The 23,437-nt window shown below is 42.7% G+C and overlaps 1 protein-coding gene and 1 long non-coding RNA gene across 6 annotated transcripts; both read left to right on the top strand.

Moving 5' to 3' along the window:
- The first annotated feature begins 578 nt into the window (after positions 1-578).
- On the top strand, positions 579-23,250 carry LOC147346813 (uncharacterized). Of its 5 annotated transcripts, none has more exons than XR_015153202.1 (7): positions 579-792; positions 1,089-1,171; positions 6,355-6,451; positions 8,391-8,656; positions 20,388-20,475; positions 21,120-21,222; positions 22,844-23,250. It is a non-coding gene; the product is annotated as an uncharacterized LOC147346813 (long non-coding RNA). The 5 variants fall into 5 exon arrangements; XR_015153201.1 differs by having other exon boundaries at positions 8,388-8,656; XR_015153203.1 differs by lacking the exon at positions 20,388-20,475 and having other exon boundaries at positions 583-792; positions 8,388-8,656.
- Positions 8,701-9,697, top strand: PEX39 (peroxisomal biogenesis factor 39). Its single transcript, XM_086371705.1, has one exon. The coding sequence runs from the start codon at positions 8,940-8,942 to the stop codon at positions 9,279-9,281; it is 342 nt and encodes a 113-aa protein (XP_086227831.1). The 5' UTR covers positions 8,701-8,939; the 3' UTR covers positions 9,282-9,697.
- Positions 23,251-23,437: the final 187 nt, after the last annotated feature.

Raw genomic sequence — 23,437 nt, 5'->3', positions numbered from 1 at the left:
ACTTTTAAAGCCTAGAAAATCCTCTCCCCTCTAAAGGATGGATACATTCCCACTTGTCTTTTTGTGCAAGTGTTGTTTAATCCCCCACCTCCCATTTAACGCCATCGGGAACTGAATTAATTTTGGTATGTTGTAGAAGATGTGCCTGTAAATTTCATTTTTTTTCCCCCAAAGAACAAATCAATTATCCCAGGATTATTCATAGATAATCCTTCTTGTCCTCACTATTTGCAAAACGTTCTTTATTACATGTTAATATCTTTTACATTGGCGGGTTTATTTCTTCCTGGCTCCCTGATTTCTTTATCCTGGTACCATCTTCACTCGTTTCCGCCTGGATGGTTATTTTAATAATCTTGTCGATGGCACTCCCCGGTGTCCTGAGGGACCCCCATGGCCCAGGTTGAGTTCCCACCCCTTTCCCGCGGGGCAGCCTGGAGGCCTCGGGTGCCACGTGTTCCCAGGCGCCACCCTGGCCCAGGTGCTCTCAGTCTTGAAGTCTCAGTGGGTTCCCCCCGGGAGGGGGAGGGAGAGAGGCAGGTGTCCTTAACGACTCTCCTGCCTTCCAGCCGGTGGAGGTGCTGGCTTGGGCTCAGTTACCACAATACAGATGGGGAAGAGCCCTTTGGCTTGCTTTGTTTTTGAGTTTCAAGATCTTCCCAGAATAAGAAGGCTGAAGACCCCCACCCCCATCCGTGCCATCAGCAGCCTGCCTCACCTGCTGTCTGACTGGGCCACCTCGAGTTGGGACAGCTACCCTTCTACTGGCCCATTCCCAGCTCCCTGACACAGGTTGGCCTGGAAGATTTCTTTGCCTGCTCTTACATTGGTTCCCTCCTTCCAGCAGCCCCAGGAATCTACCCCCTCCCCGACCCCACAGCCTGGCAGGTTCTAAAGATGCCCTCCCCCCAGGATGGTGAGGATGCTGGTTTTAGATCCCAGAACTGAATCCCTTCTCTGAGCTCCTCACTTGGGACAGAAACTGCCATTTGCAGATCCACAACATAGAGCCAGAGAGTGTTCACAGACATCTCATTTAATCCTCAGTTCAACCTCTCAGATCATGTGTTATCATCCCAATTTTGCAGTCGAGGAAACTGAGGCTCTGAAAAATGCAGTTACATCGCAGAGGATTCTCTGGTAGGCACGTGAAGTTGGGCATTCATTCCAGGTATGTGTTCATAGGTCTGTCTCTCTCCAAAGCTTTTTTCACAAGGTTGTGGGGAGAATTCAACTTAATATGGGGACCCACCTGACTGCTGGGTACACAGCGTATTATCCTTCTCCCCTCTGTTTTCACAGGCACAGGTAGAAAACCCAGGGCTGTTGTTAAACTGAGATGAGCCACATAGAATGTGAAAAAGAAAGTTTAGGGAAAGTAGCAATGCTTACTAGAGAAGACTGCTGATGCTGCCAATAACTACGGAGTGTGAATCTGACATACCTGATTCAACCGTAACCAGAGGGGCAAACAGGGAGTCAGCATGTGTATTTCTACTGAAATATCGAGTAGAAGTTTCTTTTAGTAACATCAATGGGAGACTTCCCTGATGGTCCAGTGGCTAAGACTCTGAGCTCCCAATGCAGGGGGCCCTAGTCCCATCCCTGGTCAGGAAACTAGATCCCACATCCTGCAAACGAAGACCCAGTGCAGCCTTAAAAAAAGTATTGACAGGGATACCTAGTCCACTGATCAACTTAAAATCCTACAGTAATTTTTATTTATTTACTTATTTTTTGGCCACACCTGGCAACATTCAGGATCTTAGTTCCCCCACCAGGGATCAAACCTGCACACCCCACAGTAGAAGGGTGGAGTCTTAACCACTGGGCCCCCAAGGATATCCCCCCTACAATAATATTTAAAATGAAAAATTAAAATCACCTCAATGTTCAATATTAAGGTAATGACTGAATAAACTAGGATAAGTCTACATGATGAAATATTATGCAGGCCTTAAAATGTCCTTTCATTCAGACCCGTTTATTGGTCTGTTTTATGCCAAAGTTTGGGGCTGGACATAATAAGACAAAAAGAGAAACTCCTTGTGGTCATGGAAGGAGACAGACTCAGAAACAGATCAGGGACTTGGAGTATGACAGAGGCCGTGACTGAAGCATGTATGTGTGTATATTTAGAGGTAGAGAATGGGGTACTAGAAGAGGGAGATGATTATTCTAGATCTGGAGTGAGAATCAGGAAAATTCTTTAGAAGATGATGCTTGGGCCAAGTCTTGATTCTTTCTAAAAAGTTTGTAATGCCATGGATGTGAACTTGGGCAAACTTCGGGAGATGGTAAGGGACACAGCGGACTGGCATGCTGCAGTCCATGGGGTTGCCAAGAGTCGGACATGTCTGGGCGACTGAACAATGACAAATGCTATGGAAAACTTTTATTATGATGTTAAAGGATGTTCATGGAGACACCACACCAGCGTGGGTTGCTTAACACCAAGTTTAATTTACATAAGAGAGACGTAAATTTTATTCTGTGTACACTATTGTTATTTTAGGGTTTCTGTTGCTCATTGCCAAACTAATCCTAATTAAAATACACGTTGTATGTGCCATGGTCCTAGCAGAAACACTGATGGGTAATTTGAAGAGAGTTTAATAAAGGCATTGTTTGTAAAGGTGTGGGCAGGGTATAAAGAAATCGCTAAGGCTGCTGCAGCACCCCGTGGCTAGTAATAGTGGGGTGTCAGCCCCTGAGGCCAGAAGAGGGGAGGGGAGCAGTTACAGGAACCCAGACCCAGAGACAGCTGTGTGGACAGGGTCCTTGAAAACACACAAGGAGCTGTGACCTCCCAATAATGGAGGTGCTGCTGATCTGGCAGGGAGGGAAGGAGGAGAATAAAGGACCTGACTTTGCCATCTTCCCATCCTTAGGCCTCTGGCTGGTCCCCCACTGACAAATAGGGGGTGTGGGAGTCCTCTGAGACTTTCCAGGTCACTGGGCTGGTGGGATGGGAAGAGGGAGGGAGAATCTGGAAGGTCACAGAGAAGCTCCTCTTAAGCTTTGTGCAGATGAAAAATCCACATCCCCAACACAGAGAACACTCAGGGACCCATCAACTACTGTATCATTGGGAAGTGATGTCATATGTCAACCGAAACCTAAAATATTAGCTCCCATCGGTGTTGTTCACATAAGGTAGCAGGGGACAATGGGGGTTATGAGAACTAAGTTCATATTCACAGCTGCCTCCTTTGCCCTCCAGTGATGTATTCCTTTTATCCTTTGCCAGCACCTTGGCTGGACTGGGTTCTTTACCTGGTGGTGACTCAAACCTTTATTCCTATGGGGTCTGAGTCCTTGAGAATCTTGACATAGTGGGTTGCTGAAGTTTTCTGTTAACCAGGACAACTAAGCAGAGAATTCTTTTTTAGGGAACTGATTCTTAAAAAAAACAAAAACAAAAACAAAAACATTTATTTATTTGACTGCACTGGGTCTTAGTTTCAGCACTGAGCAGTGACTTAAGAGGCACTTAGTAAATCCCCAGGGTTCCAGATCTAGTGCCTACCTCTAGAGTGTGGTAGCAAGCAAAATTTTCTCTGGTAATTGAGATTAGTCAACCCAGATATTACACTAACCTCTTTCTCTGCCTGCTGGTTCAGTAGCATGAGAAACCAAAATGGCCAGGGGTCATCTCAGCTTTTCTAAATCATCAGTACTAGGATCATTCCACAGTGCAAGTGTTTCTCCCTTGAATGCTAGGTTGCCAGACTCCCTGAGGTCAAGGTTATGGGGATGGGTAGCAAAAGTTCTTCCAGTAGATCCTAAACTTTAGCTATAATAGGGAAAAGCCTGAAGCTACCCCGACCTCTTGGTTGTATATATGTGTGTGTGCTCAGTCGCTTCGGTTGTGTCCGACTCTTTGCGACCCTATGGACTACAGCCTGCAGACTCCACTGTCCATGGGGAGTCTCCAGGCAAGAATACTGGAGTGGGTTGCCATTCTCTTCTCCAGGGGATCTTCCCAACCCAGGAATCAAACTCATGTCTCCTGCATTTCCTGCATTGTAGGCAGATTCCTTACTCACTGAGCCACCAGGGAAGTCCCAGTGTATTGGGACACACAATTTTGGTTTTGGCTTAAAGAATACACTGTATCCTACAGGATAGAACATCCACCTTGTAGGCTGTAGTTTCTCTGCTCTAACTGAGCCTAGAGCTGGTCCATCCTCCATTCTATCAAGCCAGCTGCTCCTGGGTCATGGGGCACCTGGTAAGACCGGTGAATGCCTTGGGTATGAGCTCATCTATATGCTTTCTTGGCAATAATACATGTGCCCATGTTGCAGGCGATGTTATGTGGCATGCTGTGGAGATGGATAAGGTATTCTTTAAGTCCATAAATAGTGGTGATGACAGAAGCACTGGAGGCAACAGTGAATTCATATCTGGAACATGGGTTCTCTTGAAGATAAAGCACAGCGCATCCATTCTAGGGGGGGCAAATCAGTCAAAATGAGAATGGTGCTCTGTCAGGCTGTAAGTAGGATGGTCATTCAGCACTGGCCACAGCCAGACTAGCCTCAAGGACCATGGGAAGTCCTCAGGGAAGACCATGTTATTAAGCCAAAGCATAGCTTCCATGCCTGCTACCATGGGTCCACTGAACAAGCCCTGGAGTGCCAGGGGAAAAGGCTGACCGTGGTCCACAGCCTGTCATTTTTGCCCAACTGCTGACCATTCTTTCCCATGCTTTATTCTGGGTCATTCTTTGGTTGTTAAGCATCACCACCTGCTGTTTACCCCACTAGGATACCATTATTCTCATCAAGATCAGGGAATTCAGTTTCACTATCTGGTATCCCTCATTAGCATCTCCAGCCTACAGAGGATGGCCATCAGAGCTAGTCTAGGAGCTGGTGGCCCTCACCAAGGCATTTTTGGATTTTATTTATGTACTTATTTTTGGCTGTGCTGGGTCTCTGTTGCCAAGTGTGGGCTCTCTCTAGTTGTGGCGAGCGTGGGCTACTCTCTGGTTGTGGTGTGAGGGCTTCTCATTGTTGCAAATCACAGGCTGTAGGGCATGCAGGCTTCAGTACTTGTGGCACATGGGCTCTGGAGTGAGCTCACAGCTCAATGACTCCAGAGCGCCAGCTCAGCAGTTTCGCCCACAGGCTGCCTTGCAGTGTGTAGAATCTTCCCAGACCATGGATCAAACCCATGTCCCCTACACTGACAGGGGATTCTTAACCACTAGACCACGAGAGAAGTCCACCAATGCATTTCTTAATCCTCTGGTAAAAGGGAGTGTTTTCCAGACCACCTTAAAATACACGGCTAGGAGTAGTTAAGCAGATTGCACATAATAAATCCAATCCAGCATTCCCATCTCTCTGAGATTTTGGATTCCTTCCTTTATAGTATGCCAGGGAAATTCTGGCATTTCAAGTTTATTAATTCTAGGCTACCAGTAAGTCCAGGCTTTAATTAAGCATCTTAGCAGACTATTAATTCCTCTCCCAGGTGCTTGAGCCAACACATAAAACCCCAAATCCTGTATGAGCATCCATGGCCATGAGTTTGGCCAAACTGTATCTTATCTTGGCCAAACTGTATTCACCCTCCCGGGTCTATTTCCCTTAGAACTTCTCCCACACATGCTCCCATGGCTCCTGCCAAGGCAGTTTGGCAAGGGCCTGTGACTCTGGGCATCGTTTTCTCAGCGTGGGCCTTGTGCTCCTCCACCCAGGCTGTGCTGAGATCTAACTCATGAAGGGCCTGGGGTCAGAAGGGATGGAGGGGGAGGGGTTCTGAGACTGGCCTCCTAGGAGACAGGATCACGACAAGAGGAGGCTGTCTCTATGGACAAGACACTTCAAGAGAATCTGGGAATTCAAGTTCTTAGTCTTGTCCGTGTCTGCCCAAATGTCCCCATCTCAAGGTCCACCCTTTCCCATCAATGCCCTCATCTTAGCATAAGAGACCTAGAGGGGTGAGGTTTTTTTTTTTTTTTTTTTTGGCTATGGCTTGCTGGATCTTAGTTTCCCAATTGTCAGTTAAAGCTCAGAGTTACAACCACTGAATGGCCAGGGAATTCCCTATAGGTATTTAATAAGCCACATAAGCCCTCTCTAGGAGATGCAGGTTCAATCCCTGGGTCGGGAAGATCACCTGGAGAAGGAAATGGCAACCCACTCCAGTATTCTTGGCTAGAGAAGTCCATGGACAGAGGAGGCTGGCAGGCTACAGTCCATGGGGTCACAAAGAGCTGGACACGACTTAGCGATTAAAAAACAACAACAACAACAACAATGAACTCTATCTGTAGAAGGCGAGGGACTCCTTCAAGGTCCCATCAAGGAGTCCACATTGCTTACTCACTTTCCTCATCAGGCACTGGTAACTCCCAGATCTCCTTTCTCCTGCAAGTGTTCCCGAGGCCATCAGAAGGTCACCTATGACTGAAACTGACATAGGCCACAGAGAGAAGGTGAGTTCTCCCTTCATCCAGTGTTCGGTTAAAAACCCCAACTGGAGTACCATGTAGTCTAGTGCTAAGTGCCTGTAGTTAGCAGAGAACCCACAAGTTCAAGAGCACAGTCCCCAACAAGACTACGCTTAGTTCAGATGCCAACTGCAAATTCAGAGTCCTGGGCCACAGGCCCTTTTGTCTCACTGGGTACAAATTTGGGAGATGCCACAACCCCTTGAGTTCAGTAATTTGCTAGACAACTCACAGAGCTCAGGAAAGTTCTATTCTTAGGATTACAGTTTTGTTAGTATGTGTGAGAGTGTGTGTGTGCATGTGCACACACACCCTCTCAGTTGTGTCCCACTCTTTGTGACCCCGTGGACTGTAGCCCACCAGGCTCCTCTGGCCATGGGATTCTCCAGGCAAGAATACTGGAGTGGGTTGCCATTTCCATCTCCAAGGAATCTTCCCAACCCAGGGATCGAACCCACATCTCTTGTATCTCCTGCATTCGCAAGCGGGTTCTTTACCAGCTGAGCCACCTTTTGTTAGAGAGGGTATTAACCAGTGAAAGTGTGTGTATAAGTCACTCTTGAGTCCAATTCTTTGTGACCCCAGGGACAGTAGCCAGCCAGTAGCCTGCCAGGCTCCTCTGTCCTTGGAATTCTCCAGGCAAGAATACTGGAGTGGGTTGCAATTTCTGCCTCCAGGGGATCTTCCCAGACCAGAGATCAAACCCAGGTCTCCTGCATTGCTGGTGGATTTTTTACAATCTGAGCCACAGGGAATCAGAAGGACCAGTCAGATGAAGAGGCACCTAGGGCAAGGTCTGAGGATGGCCTGCATTCAGGGCTTCTGTGTCATCTGGTGGAGCCAGGGCATGCTACCCTCCCGATACATTGATGAGTTCATCGATCAGGAAGCTCCACTGAGCTTTGTGTCCAAAGTTATTATAGAGGGTCCATTCCATAGGAGAAGAGTCGGACATGACTGAGCGACTGAACTGAACTGAACTGATTCCATAGGCACTGCTGATTAAACCATTGGCTGGAGGCTGAACTCAGTCCCACTTCCTGGACCCCTCATGGCTCAAAGCCCCAACCCTCTAATCATATGACTGGTCGTTCCCAGTCCTGAAACCCCTAAATGGGGCCACCACGAGTCACTTTCTTTGCATAAATGATCAGGGCCCACCATGAATATCACTTGTAATACTTGGGAAATTCCCAGGATTTAGTCTCCTTGTGAGGAACCAGGGACAAAGGGCAAATTCTTTATTATACGACACTAGTGTGGTCAGTTTCCTCCAGACTGATCTCTATAGCTCACCCTTTCCAACTTTTTGACAAATTTCAAACTGTTTAGATTCACTAATTCTTAGCAGTTTTGCCATATAAACCTTTTCTCTCGCATCATGACATTCACCCAGCATGTATCTCCTATTCCCCACATAAGGAAAACACAATTACTGCACTTAACACTGATACAATATTGTCATCTAATACATAGAGCATATTCAAGTTTTCCCAAGAGTAAAATGTCCTGTGTAACTGATTTCCCCCTTATCTTCCTCCAATCCAGGATGCACACTTTGCATTTTCCACATGCCCTTTAGTCTGACATAGACCTTCAATCTTGTCTTTTTCTGTCTCTGTGTTTTATGACCTCAACATCTATAAAGCGTCCAGGTCAGTCATTTTTTAGAATGTCTCCTACTGTGTCTATTCATTCCTCCAGTTTAGATTCAGAGCGAACGTTCTTGGCAGGAACGCTACAGAGATGTAGTGTTTCTAAACCTGTAGTGTGCTTCCATCACTTCAGGAGACAGATGAAGCTAGTTTGTCCAATTAGTAGTAATTAAGCTTTGCTCGCTTGATTAAGGCGGTGTACGCCAGATCAGGCTAGCTTTCGATAAACATAGAAACCTGGGTTTTATTGGCAATGATTTCCCAAGCAGCTGAAGGGAATGTAGCCCTCCTGGCCTGCCTTCATCTTCACTCCTCCACTCTGTGAAAGCCAGGGATAGTCTCCACCGCAGGACGTCGGGGGAGAGTGGCTAGGCTCTGCAGGGGCGTCGCTTGTTCCCAGTTTTCCTGAGGCCAGCGGAGACATCGCCTCCGTTATTTTCTGTCTGGCACTGCTGGGCCCGGGATGGAGGTTATCCCCGCACCCCACCACGCGCCACGTGTCTACGCAGTAGTCTCAGCCCGTGCGTGAAAGCAGGTGAGTTGCCATGACCCAGGCATCTGTGCAAACTCGGGTCTTTTTTTGCTTGTATCCGCGTCTGCGCACACAGTTCCGTTCTGTGCAAGCCTTACCGGCTTCTAAAGCATTCTATGTCAGGGCCTCTGGGTCGAGCTAAGGGCTCTATGTGTCGGTAAAGCGTTTCGGCGCGGAGCTTGCCCCCCGCTCTCTGGGCCACTTGGTACGGTCTGCGTCCCCCTTCACTTCTTCCGGCCGTGGTTGCGCCCATCCAACCCGGAAGCGCCCAGGCTCCGCGCCCGCCATGGAGCCTCTTGCCTGTCGGAGTGAGTCCGGCCCGGCTCCCTCGCCCGCCGAGTCAACCCAGGCCTCAGTGACACTTGCGCAGCTCCTGCAGCTGGTCCAGCAGGGCCAGGAGCTCCCCGGCCTGGAGAGGCGCCAGGTCGCTGCGACCCTTGACGAACCCACGGCGTCCCGACTCCCGCGGAGACCCAAGCCCTGGGAGGCCGCGCGCTCCGCGGAGCACCCAGCGCCACAGTTCCAGACTGGGGACCGCGGGCTCGCCGACCCTCCGAGTGGGCAGAGGAGCCGCCTGGAGGAGCCTGGCTCGGCCGTTTCTGAGGCTCCAGGTCCTTTGCAGCTGTGAATGAAAAATTTTGCTGCCCTGTCGGCAAAGGACACTGCAGCCCCAAGGGACACCCCCAGAATGGAGGAAGGCCTGACTACTGCTGAACCCTCAGCCACTGCGGACACTCCCAACCGTGCACCCTGAGGTGCCTCCGGATGGGATAGAATAAGATACTGGCCTTGGACAGCTAAGGTTCATAGCAAAGGAATGATATTAGTGAGCCCGGACTCTTATGACTTCCTATGCATGAGAAAAGCTAAATTCTTTGATGTGAACTGTCTGGTTTTCTTTAACAGTAATCTTTTGATGGTCTGACTACCTGGTTTTGTTGCAAAACTCTTGTATATCCTACACAGCAGTCCCTCAGAGCTCTGTGAGGCTGCCTCCTGGGCTTGAGTTCTCAGTCTGCCAAATAAAACTATTCTCCACTTTTAGGTTTTGCTTTTTTTTTTTCTCCAGTCCACAGTTTTGATGACCACTGAGGGAACCCAGAGCAGACTTATTTCCTTCGCCTGAACTCTACGAGGAAATGGAGCCTTGGTACTAGCAGAGACCTCTTGTGCCCACCCACCGCCTCGTAGAGTTCAGACGAATTTGGGTGAGTCTCTCCTTGTTCTCGGATCTCCTGATTTTTGATGGAGTATTCTGAGCTTTGCTTGGCAGTGTCTCACAGGTGCCTGGCTCCGCAATTGAAAGATATTGGGGAGGGACCTCCCTAGTTGACAGGATACTAGAGGAGCTCTGTTGAAAGACTCCGGAAGAAAGTACCCTCTAGCGGAAAGATACAGAGGAAGCCTGGTTGAAAGACACTGGGGGAAAAAAAAAAGACACTGGGATTTGCCCAGTAGAAAAGATAAGGAGGAGTCTGGGCTGCATGTTTCAGTAAGAGGCTCACCTGAGGCCTTCCTCAAATTGGATACCTTAAAAAGAATTCACTGGGATAAAAGATTTAAAAGTAAATCTTATCCCCGAGAAATTCATCTTTAAAATGGGAAATAGATTCTCTCAAACGAAAATGAGGGACATCAGAAAACCCACCTCAGACTAACAACACTCGAGCCAGATTTGTGAATGTACAGAGTTCATACTTGTAAGTACCTACTTAATTGGGAATTAAAGGAAATCCCACCCTGAAAATGACTTAAGCTGGGGCTCTCTTATTGACTATGCAGTTAAGTTAGAAAAAGACAGCTTGATAAAAAAAAAATCTGAATTCTGACCTTAAACAAAAGCAAAAGCCCTTGTAGGGGGAGCTTGCATTTTTCTGTGTGTTTGAGATGTAAATATTCCACCTCATCTCTTTCAGGCCTTTTGTGTCAGGCCTTTAGTTTTTTGAGAACTTGGTCTCTGCCATCTGGAAGGTGCACATATGGTGTACACTTGGCAGACAGTCATATAGGCTGGGATTCTGAGCAGTCTTTTGTCTGGCTACCAACTCTGATGGGCTTTTTGCCATATATATGTATTTTTTAATTGGGGAATAGCTGCTTTGCAATATTGTGTTGGTTTCTGCCATACATCAACATGAATCAGCCACAGGTATACATATGTCCCCTCCCTCCGGAGCCTCCCTCCCATCTCCCACGCTTCTAGGATGTCACAGAGCACTGGGCTGAACTCCCTGTGTCACACAAGAAATTCGTCCACTTCTGCCCCCAATCCCTCCCAGCATCAGAGTCTTTTCCAATGAGTCAACTCTTCGAATGAGGTGGCCAAAGTATTGGAGTTTCAGCTTTAGCATCATTCCTTCCAAAGAACACCCAGAGCTGATCTCCTTCAGAATGGACTGGTTGGATCTCCTTGCAGTCCAAGGGACTCTCAAGAGTCTTCTCCAACACCACAGCTCAAAAGCATCAGTTATTCGGCGCTCAGCCTTCTTCACAGTCCAACTCTCACATCCATACACGACCACTGGAAAAACCATAGCCTTGACTAGACGGACCTTTGTTGGCAAAGTAATGTCTCTGCTTTTCAATATGCTATCTAGGTTAGGTGTCTCAATTATGGTTTTCTCAGTATATGCCCAGTATATATAATGGGTATATGTGTGTGTATGTATATATATATATATATACATATACTGAGGCATATATATATATATGCCTCAGTATATATAGTGGGGTTGTTGAGTCATATGGTAGTTCTATTTCCAGTTTTTTAAAGAAATCTTCATACCGTTCTCCGTAGTGGCTGTGTCAATTTTCATTCCCAACAACAGTGCAAGAGGGTTCCCTTTTCTCTACATCCTCTCCAGCATTCGCTGTTTGTAGATTTTTTAATGATGGCCATTCTTACAGGTGTGAGGTGATTGTAGCTTTGATTTGCATTTCTCTAATAATGAGCAATGTTGAGCATCTTTTCATGTGTTTGTTGGCCATCTTTATGTGTTCTTTGGAGAAATGTCTGTTAGGTCTTGCGTCCATTTTTTTGTTTGTTTTTCTGGTATTGAGCTGCATGAGCTGCTTGTATATTTTGGAAACTGACCCTTTGTCAGTTGTTTTGTTTGCAATTATTTTCTCTCATTCTGAGGGTTGTCTTTTAATCTTGTTTATTGTTTCCTTTGCTGTGCAGAAACTTTTTCGTTTAAGTCACATTTGTTTACTTTTGTTTTTATTTCCACTACTCTAGGAGGTGAGTTAAAGAGGATCTTGCTGTGATGTATGTCGATGTATCTCAAAGAGTGTGCTTCCTATGTTTTCCTCTGAGGCTTTTTGCCAACTGAACTTTGGTGGTGGCAGCCTGTACCACAAAGGCCTTTCCTTTCTTAGACTGTTTTTGGGGAATAAACTTTGTGAGTCTTGCTTAGGTGGCATCTTGTGGGGAATGCCTCCTGCATCTTACTGGTTTGAGGCACTATTAAGATACCTCTCATGAATGGCCAGATGATGGAGCCTTTAAATTGGAGAAACTCTAAACTGGTAAAATTTTAGAGAGCTCTCATTATAAACAGCTGTTTTATTGGTATCTGTGAGGAGAATGGAAGGTGGGAAAAAAATATGATGGTTAACCTAAGAACTCCCTTAGTTTAAAACAAACAAGGTTTGGGAAGCCTTATTGTGGTCTCTTCTTCCCCTCAGTGGGTCTTATAGATGATAATAAAAACACTGGAATAATTAATTAGGTTGATTAACAGGAAAACAAGAAAAAACTGAAGGGAAAGTCTACAGACTTCCCCCCAACAAGGTGGAGATTTTAAGGTGACTGGTCCCAAATGGAGAAAGAAATCCTTAGATGGTTACTCAAAAGTGGGATAAATAAAACAGGCGTTAATAGGATTAAATCAAAGGTTTGATAAAACACTACCTAAGGTTGGATGGGCCAAAGGGACCCCCTAGTGGTCTCCAACTTTAAAGGGTACCAAACAAGTCCTCTCTATTTACCCCAGTTAAAACATGTATTTAAAGGGCTGGGAAAAAATACACCGAGATACTTGACCAACAGTTATTTGGGGCGACAGGCTAATCAATCAAGTTAAAAGATTGACAAAAGGGCCTGAATCCCTTGGCTCGACTGGGGACTCCAGAGCCCCAGTATAAAAATACAAAGTAGGTAAAATAGTCCGGGGAAATAAAAAGTTCTAGAATTCCTTGTAAGACCAAAACTTGTTCATTGGGTCCTAATGAAAACTAAAGTTAAAGGTATAAAAGCTGATAGAATTGAGATGAAAGTTAGTAAGTATTTATTTAAATAGGCCTTATATTCGATAGTTACATCTCTTTTGCTTAATTATATTGTGGAGTAGACATGTTTTGCTGGGGAATGCTTCCCTTGCTTGATATTATAAGAAGGGGCATATATATCTACCCCTCAGGAAATACTAAACATACTAAAGGAAATCTTAGGCTTATCTGAGCCCATACCATATAAAGTAAGAACCTGAGAATTCATATTCAGGAGTTAATAAGAGATTTTGCTCTGGGCCTAACCTGTGCACTCAAAAAGAGAGCCTTTCTTGAATGCCTTCTGTGAGTTTTTGTTATTTTACTTGCTAAGTTAAGTCCAACTCTTTGCAACCCCATGGGCTGTAGCCTGCTGGTCTCTTCTGTCCATGGGATTTACCAGGCAGTGGGTTGCCATTTTCTTCTCCAGGGGATCTTCCCCACCCAGGGATGGAACCTGTGTCTCTTGTATTTGCAGGTGGATTCTCTGAGCCACCAGAGAAGTTTTTGAAGGCATGATAAATTAAACCCGAAACTTTTAGAACACAGGACTCTGAAATTTAGAAATCTTTTAATGTAATTTAGGTGACTAAAAAGTTCTTGGAAATTTAAACGTTTTTGTCTCACAAGTCTTGATAAATCAGAAATGTAAATACAAGCCACAAGAACCTGAAACTGAGCCTGATTGACTCAGAAAGAACCTGAAACCAAGGAAGAAAAAAGGAAAAGGTGGCCTTTTAAAACTTAAACAGTTGGAAAGGCACCCTCCACCAAAATCTAATTCATAGCCTCCTTAAGGGTTTATCAAGATCAAATACAAATCTTAAAAGTCTTTTCCACAAGCAATAAAGCCTTCGTCATCTTAGCAAGCAAAGTTAATTTATTCCAGCTTACTTATGAACTAGTAAGCTTATATTGTAATGACTGATTCATAACTAAGTTTTAAAGTGAAACTATGAGATCTCTAGTTTTGTCTATGTGTCCATGTGTACATTAATAAGAGACATTATTATGAGATGTCTACCTCTAGGAAATATTAAAATTAAATTTTAAAAAGAGCTCTATATAATTGACTTAAAAGTAAGATGTTACAAACTAAATATTTCTGAATATGAAAGAAACTGGCCAGAATGAATTTCAGGTTTACATGATCTAAGAAATATTCAATATTAATGTCTCATTAAAAAATGTTTGTATTGACATATCATTACTTATAATGTGTTAGTTTCAGGTGTTAGTCCAGCACAGTGGTTCAGTTTATATACATATATATGCACACATACAAATATATATATATATATTTTTTTTTCTTTCTCAGACTTTTCCTATAAGGGAAAAGAAAATATTGAGTATAGTTCTCTGTGCTATACAGTAGGTCCTCTTTGGTTATCTATTTTATGTATAGTATAAAATCTGGTATTAAAAGTAGCTTAAGCTTGCTAGCTTAATCAATATAGACATGTCTTTATTGTACCTAGGTTTACTGAAGGTCAATAGATTCATGCTGTTTCTGTTATGGTTTGCCAACAGCACATTTACTTGGTATGGCAGTATTTTTATAAGTTGTAAAATGTAACTATGATGAGAGTTTCAGGTGAACTCTTTTAGAAGTAATTATATCTTGGGTATGTCTATCTAAAAGTTTCTCCAGAGTTTTGGTAACTTGAGTTTTGTTAAGTTAAATGAGGAGAATGTTTTGAATGTCCACATTATTTCAAATAAGAAAATGCTGATACATTAATTGCTAAACAGTTCTACATTTAACCACTTTTCTTAGGAGAAGAAAACTAAGTGTTTATTAGAAACATATCTTGTACCACATTGAGGAAAGAAATCATGATATATGTTTCTAGAGGTTTGGGAATATTCCAGTCAGGGAAGGCTGATGTGACAGTTTATAATTACTTGCTGCTTGTTGGTTTTTGCTAGAGATTAAGGGTTGTTTTAAAAAAATATTTATTATTTATTTGGATGCCCCAGGTCTTCGTTGGGACATGTGGGATCTAGTTCCCTGACCAGGGATAGAACTCTGGTGGATGCAGTCTTAGCCACTGGACCACCAGGGAAATCCCAAGATTAAGGTTTATAATGGTTAAAATTGTCGTATATAATTAGAACTACTAAAGATAATAAGGGAACTATTTCAGTATGCAAGGGAAATAGGATATGTGTTTTCAGCAAAAGAAGGCATGAGGAATGGAAATACATTTTATTAAGGGGAAAGAATGATTCCCTAAAGCTGGTTATTTCTGAATTTAAAAAATGGACAATACGAATATAAAAAGTTGTAGAAAATTTGTTAAAAAAAAAAAGGAGCCATGAAAAAGTTTGTACATGGGCAGGCTCAGATTAGATAAATTTAATTAGGTAAATGGATAATGTTATTAAAAGTAGGCTGGTGCAAGCTTGGATTTGATTTAGTCTGTTAAGAGAATGAAGTTTTCTTGATATACTGCTTTTGGTAACAGATTGTGTGAAGTTTTTTAAGTGATCTGTTTTTTGTTGCTTTTAAAAAAAATTTTTTGTCACTTCGGTTAAGCGAGTATTGTTTTACAGTGACCTATGATCCTGTTTGAAACAGTTAGTTGCTCAATTGTGTTTGATTCTTTGCAACCCCGTGGATGGTAGCCCTCCAGGCTCCTCTGTCCATGGGATTCTCCAGGCCAGAGTACTGGAAGGGTAGACATTCCCTTCTCCAGGGGATTCCTAATCCAGGGATCTGGGTCTCCTGAATTGGCAGGCAGATTCTTTACTGTCTGAGCCACCAGGGAAGCCTGTAATCCTATTTGACCAAGTGATAATATTTTTGACAAATTTCCCAGATATCAAACTTTAAGGTTCATTTGACCTCTGGTTAAGTCTGGGATATTTCAGATGAACTAAAATGTAAGGCATCTTAATTAGCCTATTAGGCTAATTAGGCTTCTTTGATATGTTCAATTACTTGAGAAACATTGTCAAATGATTGGAGATGAACCCTAGGTTATATTATATAGATAAATGTTATAGATATTCTAAATTTTATATGAAATTTCTAAAATTCTGATACGCTTTGGTATAATGTTATTAGTCATAATTCTAGTTATTATCTTAAAATGTTATGTCACAGAAATATCCAAGTTTCTTGCCAGCTGCATTGCAATCAGATCTTTAACCATGCCATTTAAGTCTTATCATTTGTTGACAGTTTTACTCTGATGCTTCTATAAAATAAAAATCTTTTAAAAAATTCATAAAAAGGAATTTTGACAAATGTAACTTCTGATAACTTTTAGATCATACCACTGAACTGGGTAAGAAATTATAAAACTCTAATGGAAAACCTGAGTACTTCATCCAGATCATCAGAAATTAATTACATAGGACTGAATGAACTGGTAAATAAACATTTATAATTTTATGACTTTTTCTGCAAAATACTGGTTTTAAATCTTTATTTTCCAGAAAAACATTTCCTCCGATGTTGATAAAATATACCTTTATAAAAATGAAACATTTGTCTTTTTCTCTATACCTAATGCTCTCAGAATTTGGCTTCTCCAGCTAGGTCTCCTATGGACTTGATGGCTTATTACAACCAAATTAAAGTAGTTATAGGCTTCCCTGGTGGCTCAGATGGTAAAGAATCTGCTTGCAATGCAGGAGACCTGGGTTCAATCTCTGGGTCAGGAAGATCCCCTGGAGAAAGGAATGGCTACCCACTCCAGTATTCTTGCCTGGACAGTTCCATGGACAAAGAAGCCTGGCGGACAACATTTCATGGGTCACAATAAGTCGGACATGACTGAGTGACTAACGTGTTCACTTTCATACTAATCATTGTTTTAGTTTGTTCTTTGTTTTCAGATTGTTTATGGTTTGTGTCTCTCTCTGTTGTACTATGATCTTATTAATGTTACTAGCTCTATACTTATCCCAGCTAGTTTATAAGATTGTCTCTTGAATTACTCAATGTGTAACCAGGTCTCTAACAAAATTAATGATGGCTAAACATCTCAAGGAAATAGATCAATGATTGTAATAGTGTGATTCTAGATATGGGAAGAAGCAACAGTGAAAAACCTTTCCTCGATCATAATAGACTAGTAAGACAAGGGAGCCAGAGAATTTTAGATATCAACAGGGCCTGCTCCAAGAAGACTTCTCAATACATTGAGTAGCTTATCAACAGAATCTTTGCCTGATCTAGAAATGAGCCTTCCTAGCACCATGGGACCATATTGGTTGTGAAATGTCACCCAAATGTTGGTCGAATTTTATTACTAAGGGGAAGCACTGTGGATGAAAAATGTTGCCTGCCATATCAACAAACAAAAGGGGCTGTAGCCAGCAGACCATCAGCTACTACAGCTGCCCCTGAGGATGAGCCCTGAGGGAACTCAGGAGAGACAGGTGGGCTGCCTGCTGCCAGGCCCTCAGCCGCTGTACCCACCTGGGTGAACCCTGAGGGAACTCAGGATGGGAAAGAACAGGATGCTGGTCCTGGATAGGTCAGGTACATATCAAAGGAATGGTTTCAGTAAGCCTGGACTCTTGCATCTTCCCATACATAGAAAAGTATTAAATTCGTTAAATTGAGATGTTTGGATTTTCTTTAATTAACTAATCTTTTGATGTTCTGACTACCTGATTTTTATTGCAAAACTCCTGAATATCCTGGCTCCTTCCTTTCCTCTTTGGAGCAGTCCCTCGGAGCTGTCTGAGAGGCTGCTTCCCAGGCTTGATTGCTCAGAATGTTCACCAAATAAAACATAATTCTCCAATTTAAAGTTGTGTGTTTTTCTGAGACCTGGAGGGAAGGACCATGTCCCACGTAGACTCAGACCTTGGGTGCTGGCCACTCGGCTCTTCCTTGTGCTTCACCCCTACCTATCAGCTGGACTCAAGCCTCCTGGGAGCATCACTGCAGTGGTTTTGCATTTGTATCTCTGGACTGGGAGCCTCCATTTAAAAAACTATCTTTTTAGATTCTGTTTCAGTCCTTATATAAATTGAAACAAATATCATAATGTTACTACTTGCAGTGCATAGATATGTTTTTATTTTTTAATGCTACTTAGGAAACACTTGCTAACATCTGCTGGATCATGGAAAAAGCAAGAGACTTCCAGAAAAACATCTATTTCTGTTTTATCGACTATGCCAAAGCCTTTGACTGTGTGGATCACAATCAACTGTGGAAAATTCTGAAAGAGATGGGAATACCAGACCACCTGACCTGCCTCTTGAGAAACCTATATGCAGGTCAGGAAGCAAGTTAGAACTGGACATGGAACAACAGACTGGTTCCAAATAGGAAAAGGAGTACGTCAAGGCTGTATATTGTCACCCTGCTTATTTAACTTCTATGCAGAGTACATTGGAATCAAGATTGCTGGGAGAAATATATCAATAACCTCAGATATGCAGATGACACCACCCTTATGGCAGAAAGTGAGTGAAGAAGAACTAAAAAGCCTCTTGATGAAAGTGAAAGAGGAGAGTGAAAAAGTTGGCTTAAAGCTCGACATTCAGAAAACAAAGATCATGGCATCTGGTCCCATCACTTCATGGGAAATAGATGGGGAAACAGTGGAAACAGTGTCAGACTTTATTTTTGGGGGGCTCCAAAATCACTGCAGATGGTGATTGCAGCCATGAAATTAAAAGATGCTTACTCCTTGGAAGGAAAGTTATGACCAACCTAAACAGCATATTCAAAAGCAGAGACATTACTTTGCCAACAAAGGTCCATCTAGTCAAGCCTATGGTTTTTCCAGTAGTCATGTATGGATGTGAGAGTTGGACTGTGAAGAAAGCTGAGCACTGAAGAATTGATGCTTTTGAACTGTGGTGCTGGAGAAGACTCTTGAGAGTCCCTTGGACTGCAAGGAGATCTAACTGGTCCATTCTAAAGGAGATCAGTCTTGGGTGTTCATTGGAAGGACTGATGCTAAAGCTAAAACTCCAATAATTTGGCCACCTCATGCGAAGAGTTGACTCATTGTTAAAGACTGATGCTGGGAGGGATTGGGGGCAGGAGGAGAAGGGGACAACAGAGGATGAGATGGCTGGATGGCATCACCGACTCGATGGACGTGAGTTTGAGTGAACTCTGGGAGTTGGTGATGGACAGGGAGGCCTGGCGTGCTGCGATTCATGGGGTCGCAAAGAGTCGGACACGACTGAGCGACTGAACTGAACTGAGGGAACACTAAATGGTTCTGACCCACTGGGAATGCTTTCTTAGGAGTTTAGACGTCAGTGTTTATCTCCTGGTTTAGTTTATACTGGTGGTTGTGGAAGTGAATTTGGGATCCAAGTGGCATTTTGATTTCAGATAACCATTCTCCAGATAAGCAGTGAAAAAAAAGGTCTGATGAGAAAACCTGGCCCTGGAATGACAATGAATGAACTCTCAAAGCATAAAAAGAGCCAGTCAACAACACGCCCTAGAACCCTAGGCTCTGGAACCAGCTGGGTCAGGCAAGGGGCCAGAGGATTGAGAGCTGAGGCAAAGCTCTACCTACCTTCTAAAGTCAGTCTCCTTAAATCAGCTACTGGCTCACTGTACCTGCTCTTGCTTCCTGAAACTAGGTTTTTTTGTTCTACCTACACCTAGAACATATCCGGTTCATGACTCATGAACTCGTATTAGCACACATTAAAAGGACTAGCTTTTCCCAGAAATAAGGATAGTGCCACAGTCTGTTCAGGGAATGGTATATATTATGGTATACAATACAGAAGAGCGTAAGTTTTTAAACCTCCTTTATAATAATACTCAACCATGAGAGGCAGACAGGCAAGACTGTATTAGTTCCATTTTACAGGCAAAAGTAGGAACATTCCTGTATTTAGCATAAGATCTGGGCTATAAACCCTGGGCTTCCACATTCACAACTGCTCTTTTCTCATGACTTTGATACATCATTTTATTTATTTATTTATTTTTGTATTTAGAATGTATTTATTAGCTAATCAATGATAACACTCATTGAGAACAACACAGGATTAAGAATAGCTGTTGGAATCACACTTTTGAAGTATAAGGTTACAGTCTTCAGATGTCTTCTGAGCAAAAAATCTTTTAAAAAATGAATGTTATAGTCTAGCAACATTTTAAATAATTTTTTCACTTCCTTATTTGTAAAACTCAAGAGTGGTCTTATTCTTTTTTTTTTTTAATTTTATTTTTAAACTTTACAATATTGTATTAGTTTTGCCAAATATCGAAATGAATCCGCCACAGGTATACCTGTGTTCCCCATCCTGAACCCTTGATACATCATTTTAAATAAATCTGACTTCACTGTGCTTTACAGTATGAGTAACATCTATTCCTGGCAGGTTAACTCTTGAGCCAATTAACAAATAAAATTCATATTTTATGGCAAGAGAAGAAAAATTTTAACCAAAAAATCTCTGCCCTTTCGCCTCCTCTCTCCCTGCACTGTGCATTATGTACCTGCATTTTGCATCAAAGCCTTCCCTGTTGGTCGAAACCTTCCCCATCAGTCGCAATTGCCACTCAACAGTAAAGAGCAACATTCTTCTAAAACAACTCCTTAAAGGTAATATTCCTTCTTGATAAGAGGTTACATGGTGCTCAGATCGGGACTATGTAAATTGTCAACAATATGTCATTTAATGTACAGCCCTGTATCTCAAAAACTTATATAACTTCTTACGGGCATAATAGTTCTCAGAGCTTTCTGAGATGCTCTTTCTGGATTATAATTCTCAAATTTGGCTCAAATAAAAGCTTAAGTTTCTTTTTTAGATCTATTTTTCATTTCATTAATATATGCTTGGTGTAGGCTATCAGAGATTCCTGCCAGAGGCTACCTGGGGTCCACTCAGAACCAGCGCTTCGTACTGGCATGGGCCCATTGAGCCCCACCAGCTTCTCAACACTCCTCAGTTCTTGATAAGTTCTCCTGATACTCAAATCTCATTGTCTGGGTGTTGATCCTAAAATTTTTATTTGAGCTGGTTTTAAGACTTGCTGTCTTTGGGGCACTGGTGCATTTCCTAGGAACTTAGGGGTTCTGGGCAAGAGGACCAGGGAAATGTGTGGCTGGGTTTTTGTCAAATTTGGCTTAAATTGAAAAAAAAAAAAATGAGTTGATACATGGTCTGAATAAAATTTTACTAGTGAAATCAGAGACTGAATTTCTCATCTCCAAAGAATAAAGGGACATTTTACTCCTTCCAGTTACAAGTTACTCTTAGATGACAGAGGATCTCCCAGAAGTGTCGTAGGATCAGTTTTCATGACCTGTAGCCGTCCCATAAGGAAACCCCACTGTGATCATCAAGTAAGTACTGCTTATCTGGGGGCATGACAGAGGCTGATTGCCTGGTGCTTCAAGCACTCATGACGGTGTCAATGAGAGAAACTGAGCCAGGAATTCCCTGATGGTCCAGTGGTTGGGACTTGGCGCTTTCACTGAGCTCCAGCAAACTGTGTGGTGAGGTATCTCCAGATCTTGGTAACTAGAAATTAAACCAAATTAAATTACAAGAATTCATTTGCTATCCAGGTCATTTCAAATAGGATGAAATACCAGAACATTAATTGTTGGAGAGGTCTGTTCTTAAGAGAGGAAAACTAACACACAGGTTTGTCAATCAGGAAATGCTGATCTCACAGCAGTTTACAATTACTTGCTTCTTTGTTTTCACTGGAGATTTTGTGTGTGTGTGTGTGTGTGGCCATACCATGCACGTCAGGTGGATCTGAGTTCTCTAACTAGTGATCAAACCTGTGTCCCCTGCAGTGGAAGCTCAGAGTCAACCACTGGATCACCAAGGAAATCCTAAAATTTTAAGGTTTTAAGGTTAAGAGTTATAAAGGAGACATTTCAGGATGCAAGGAAGGTAGGATGTGTGTTTTCAACAAAGAAAAGTATAAGGAATGAAAATGCATTTTGTTAAAGGGAAAAAAAAGGTGGTGTCCTAGAGCTGGTAGTTTCTTTACAGATAGAGAAATTCATGGAGGTTTGTTAAAAAGGACATTGTGAGAGTTTTGTGCACGGTCAAGACTGGCTAAGACTGAACTTAATTAAGAAAAAGTTTTAAAGTGGTACAAAACCTGAATTTGGCCTTCTAAGAGGACAGATTTTTCTTAAAATACTGAGCTGCTTTTGTCAGTAGATTAGGAGTTTGTGTTTGAGTGGCCTGACTTCGCCATCGAGGTCTTTCGCTGTTGCTTTGGTCAGGCGAATGGGAATTCACAGTGACCTGTGATTCTATTTGACCAAGTGTTGTTTTTTTTTTTTGACCAAGTGTTTTAAAACTTTTGATACTTTTGACCTTTCCAAAGATCAAATTCTAAGTGAAGTTTGTTTGACCTCTCTAGCTAACTTTGAGGTTTTCCTAATTGTCCCTGGAGCACCTCAAAATACTTATTTTCTTCCCATTTCAGAGGAATATTAAACTGATTAGACTTATTTGGTATGTTAAGTGAGAAGCATTGTTAAACAAGTGGTGATAAAACTTCTTGGGTTGTGTCCTATGGGTAAACATTTTTAATAGATATATACTAGAAATTATAAGGAACTTGTAAAATTCTCGTGTGACCTGGTGATATCAGTCATAGATTAGTGTATATCACAGCAGTCAGTAATCAAGTTGCTTGTAATTACATTTCAATTGCAATGTAATCAAAGTCTTTAACCTTGACTTTTAAAGTTTTTGTCATATATAGCTAACAATATGGTCAGTTAACCACTTATTTAGTAGAAACGAGGGTAATTTTAGAAAGAAAAAGATTGTTCTCAGTGAACATTCTAGTTTTGTTAATTGAAGTATTTACTAAGACTCACTTCCCAGACAGCTCCTTGTAAGTTTAGTTATTAAAAAGACACTGTTTCTGAAGTCTATCACCATAATCTAACTTTGGGGTTTTTTGTTTGTGTGCGTTTGTTTGGGGTATAGTTGCTTTACAACAGTAATCCAACCTTGGATGAAGACTGGATTCACCATCACCTGCAATCAGGATATTATTCATACTGGAAAAGACATGGGATAAAGGATTCCTTAAAGCCATGTTAGAAGGCCTTTCCTGAATGAACTGAAACTCTTGTTTTGACACCTGATGTTAAGACCAGCACTACCAGACCATGGTGAGAAGACATCTGAAATAAGACAGCTGACCCAAGATTGTATACTATTTTGACAATTGCTTGTAGTTTTGCTTAGGAATCAAATGTATTTCTTGGGCTCAAACACATCCAAGTTTCAAAACCCAATTATTTTAAGACAGTCTAGCACTGCGCAAGCTGTTACACTGCCAATATCACTGAGACCCTTTCACCAGCCAATTAACGATGCCTCTCCTGCCATGCTGTTGTCGCGTAGTCACTAAGTTGTGTCCGACTCTGCGACCACGTGGACTGTAGCTCGCCAGGCTCCTCTGTCCAGGGGACTTTTCAGGCAAGAATACTGGAGTGGGCTGTTGTTTTCTTCAATGGGGGGATGCATTGGCAGGCAGATTCTTTACCGCTGAGCCACCAGGGAAGCCCTAACAGT

Source organism: Bos grunniens, chromosome 23 (genome assembly GCF_055505025.1).
Source record: "Bos grunniens cultivar Pamir isolate PY7600 chromosome 23, Bosgru_T2T1.0, whole genome shotgun sequence".
In the NCBI taxonomy this organism is placed as follows: domain Eukaryota; kingdom Metazoa; phylum Chordata; class Mammalia; order Artiodactyla; family Bovidae; genus Bos; species Bos grunniens.
The sequence above is the reverse complement of the archived record's forward strand: the minus strand, read 5'-3'. Positions and strand labels throughout refer to the sequence as shown.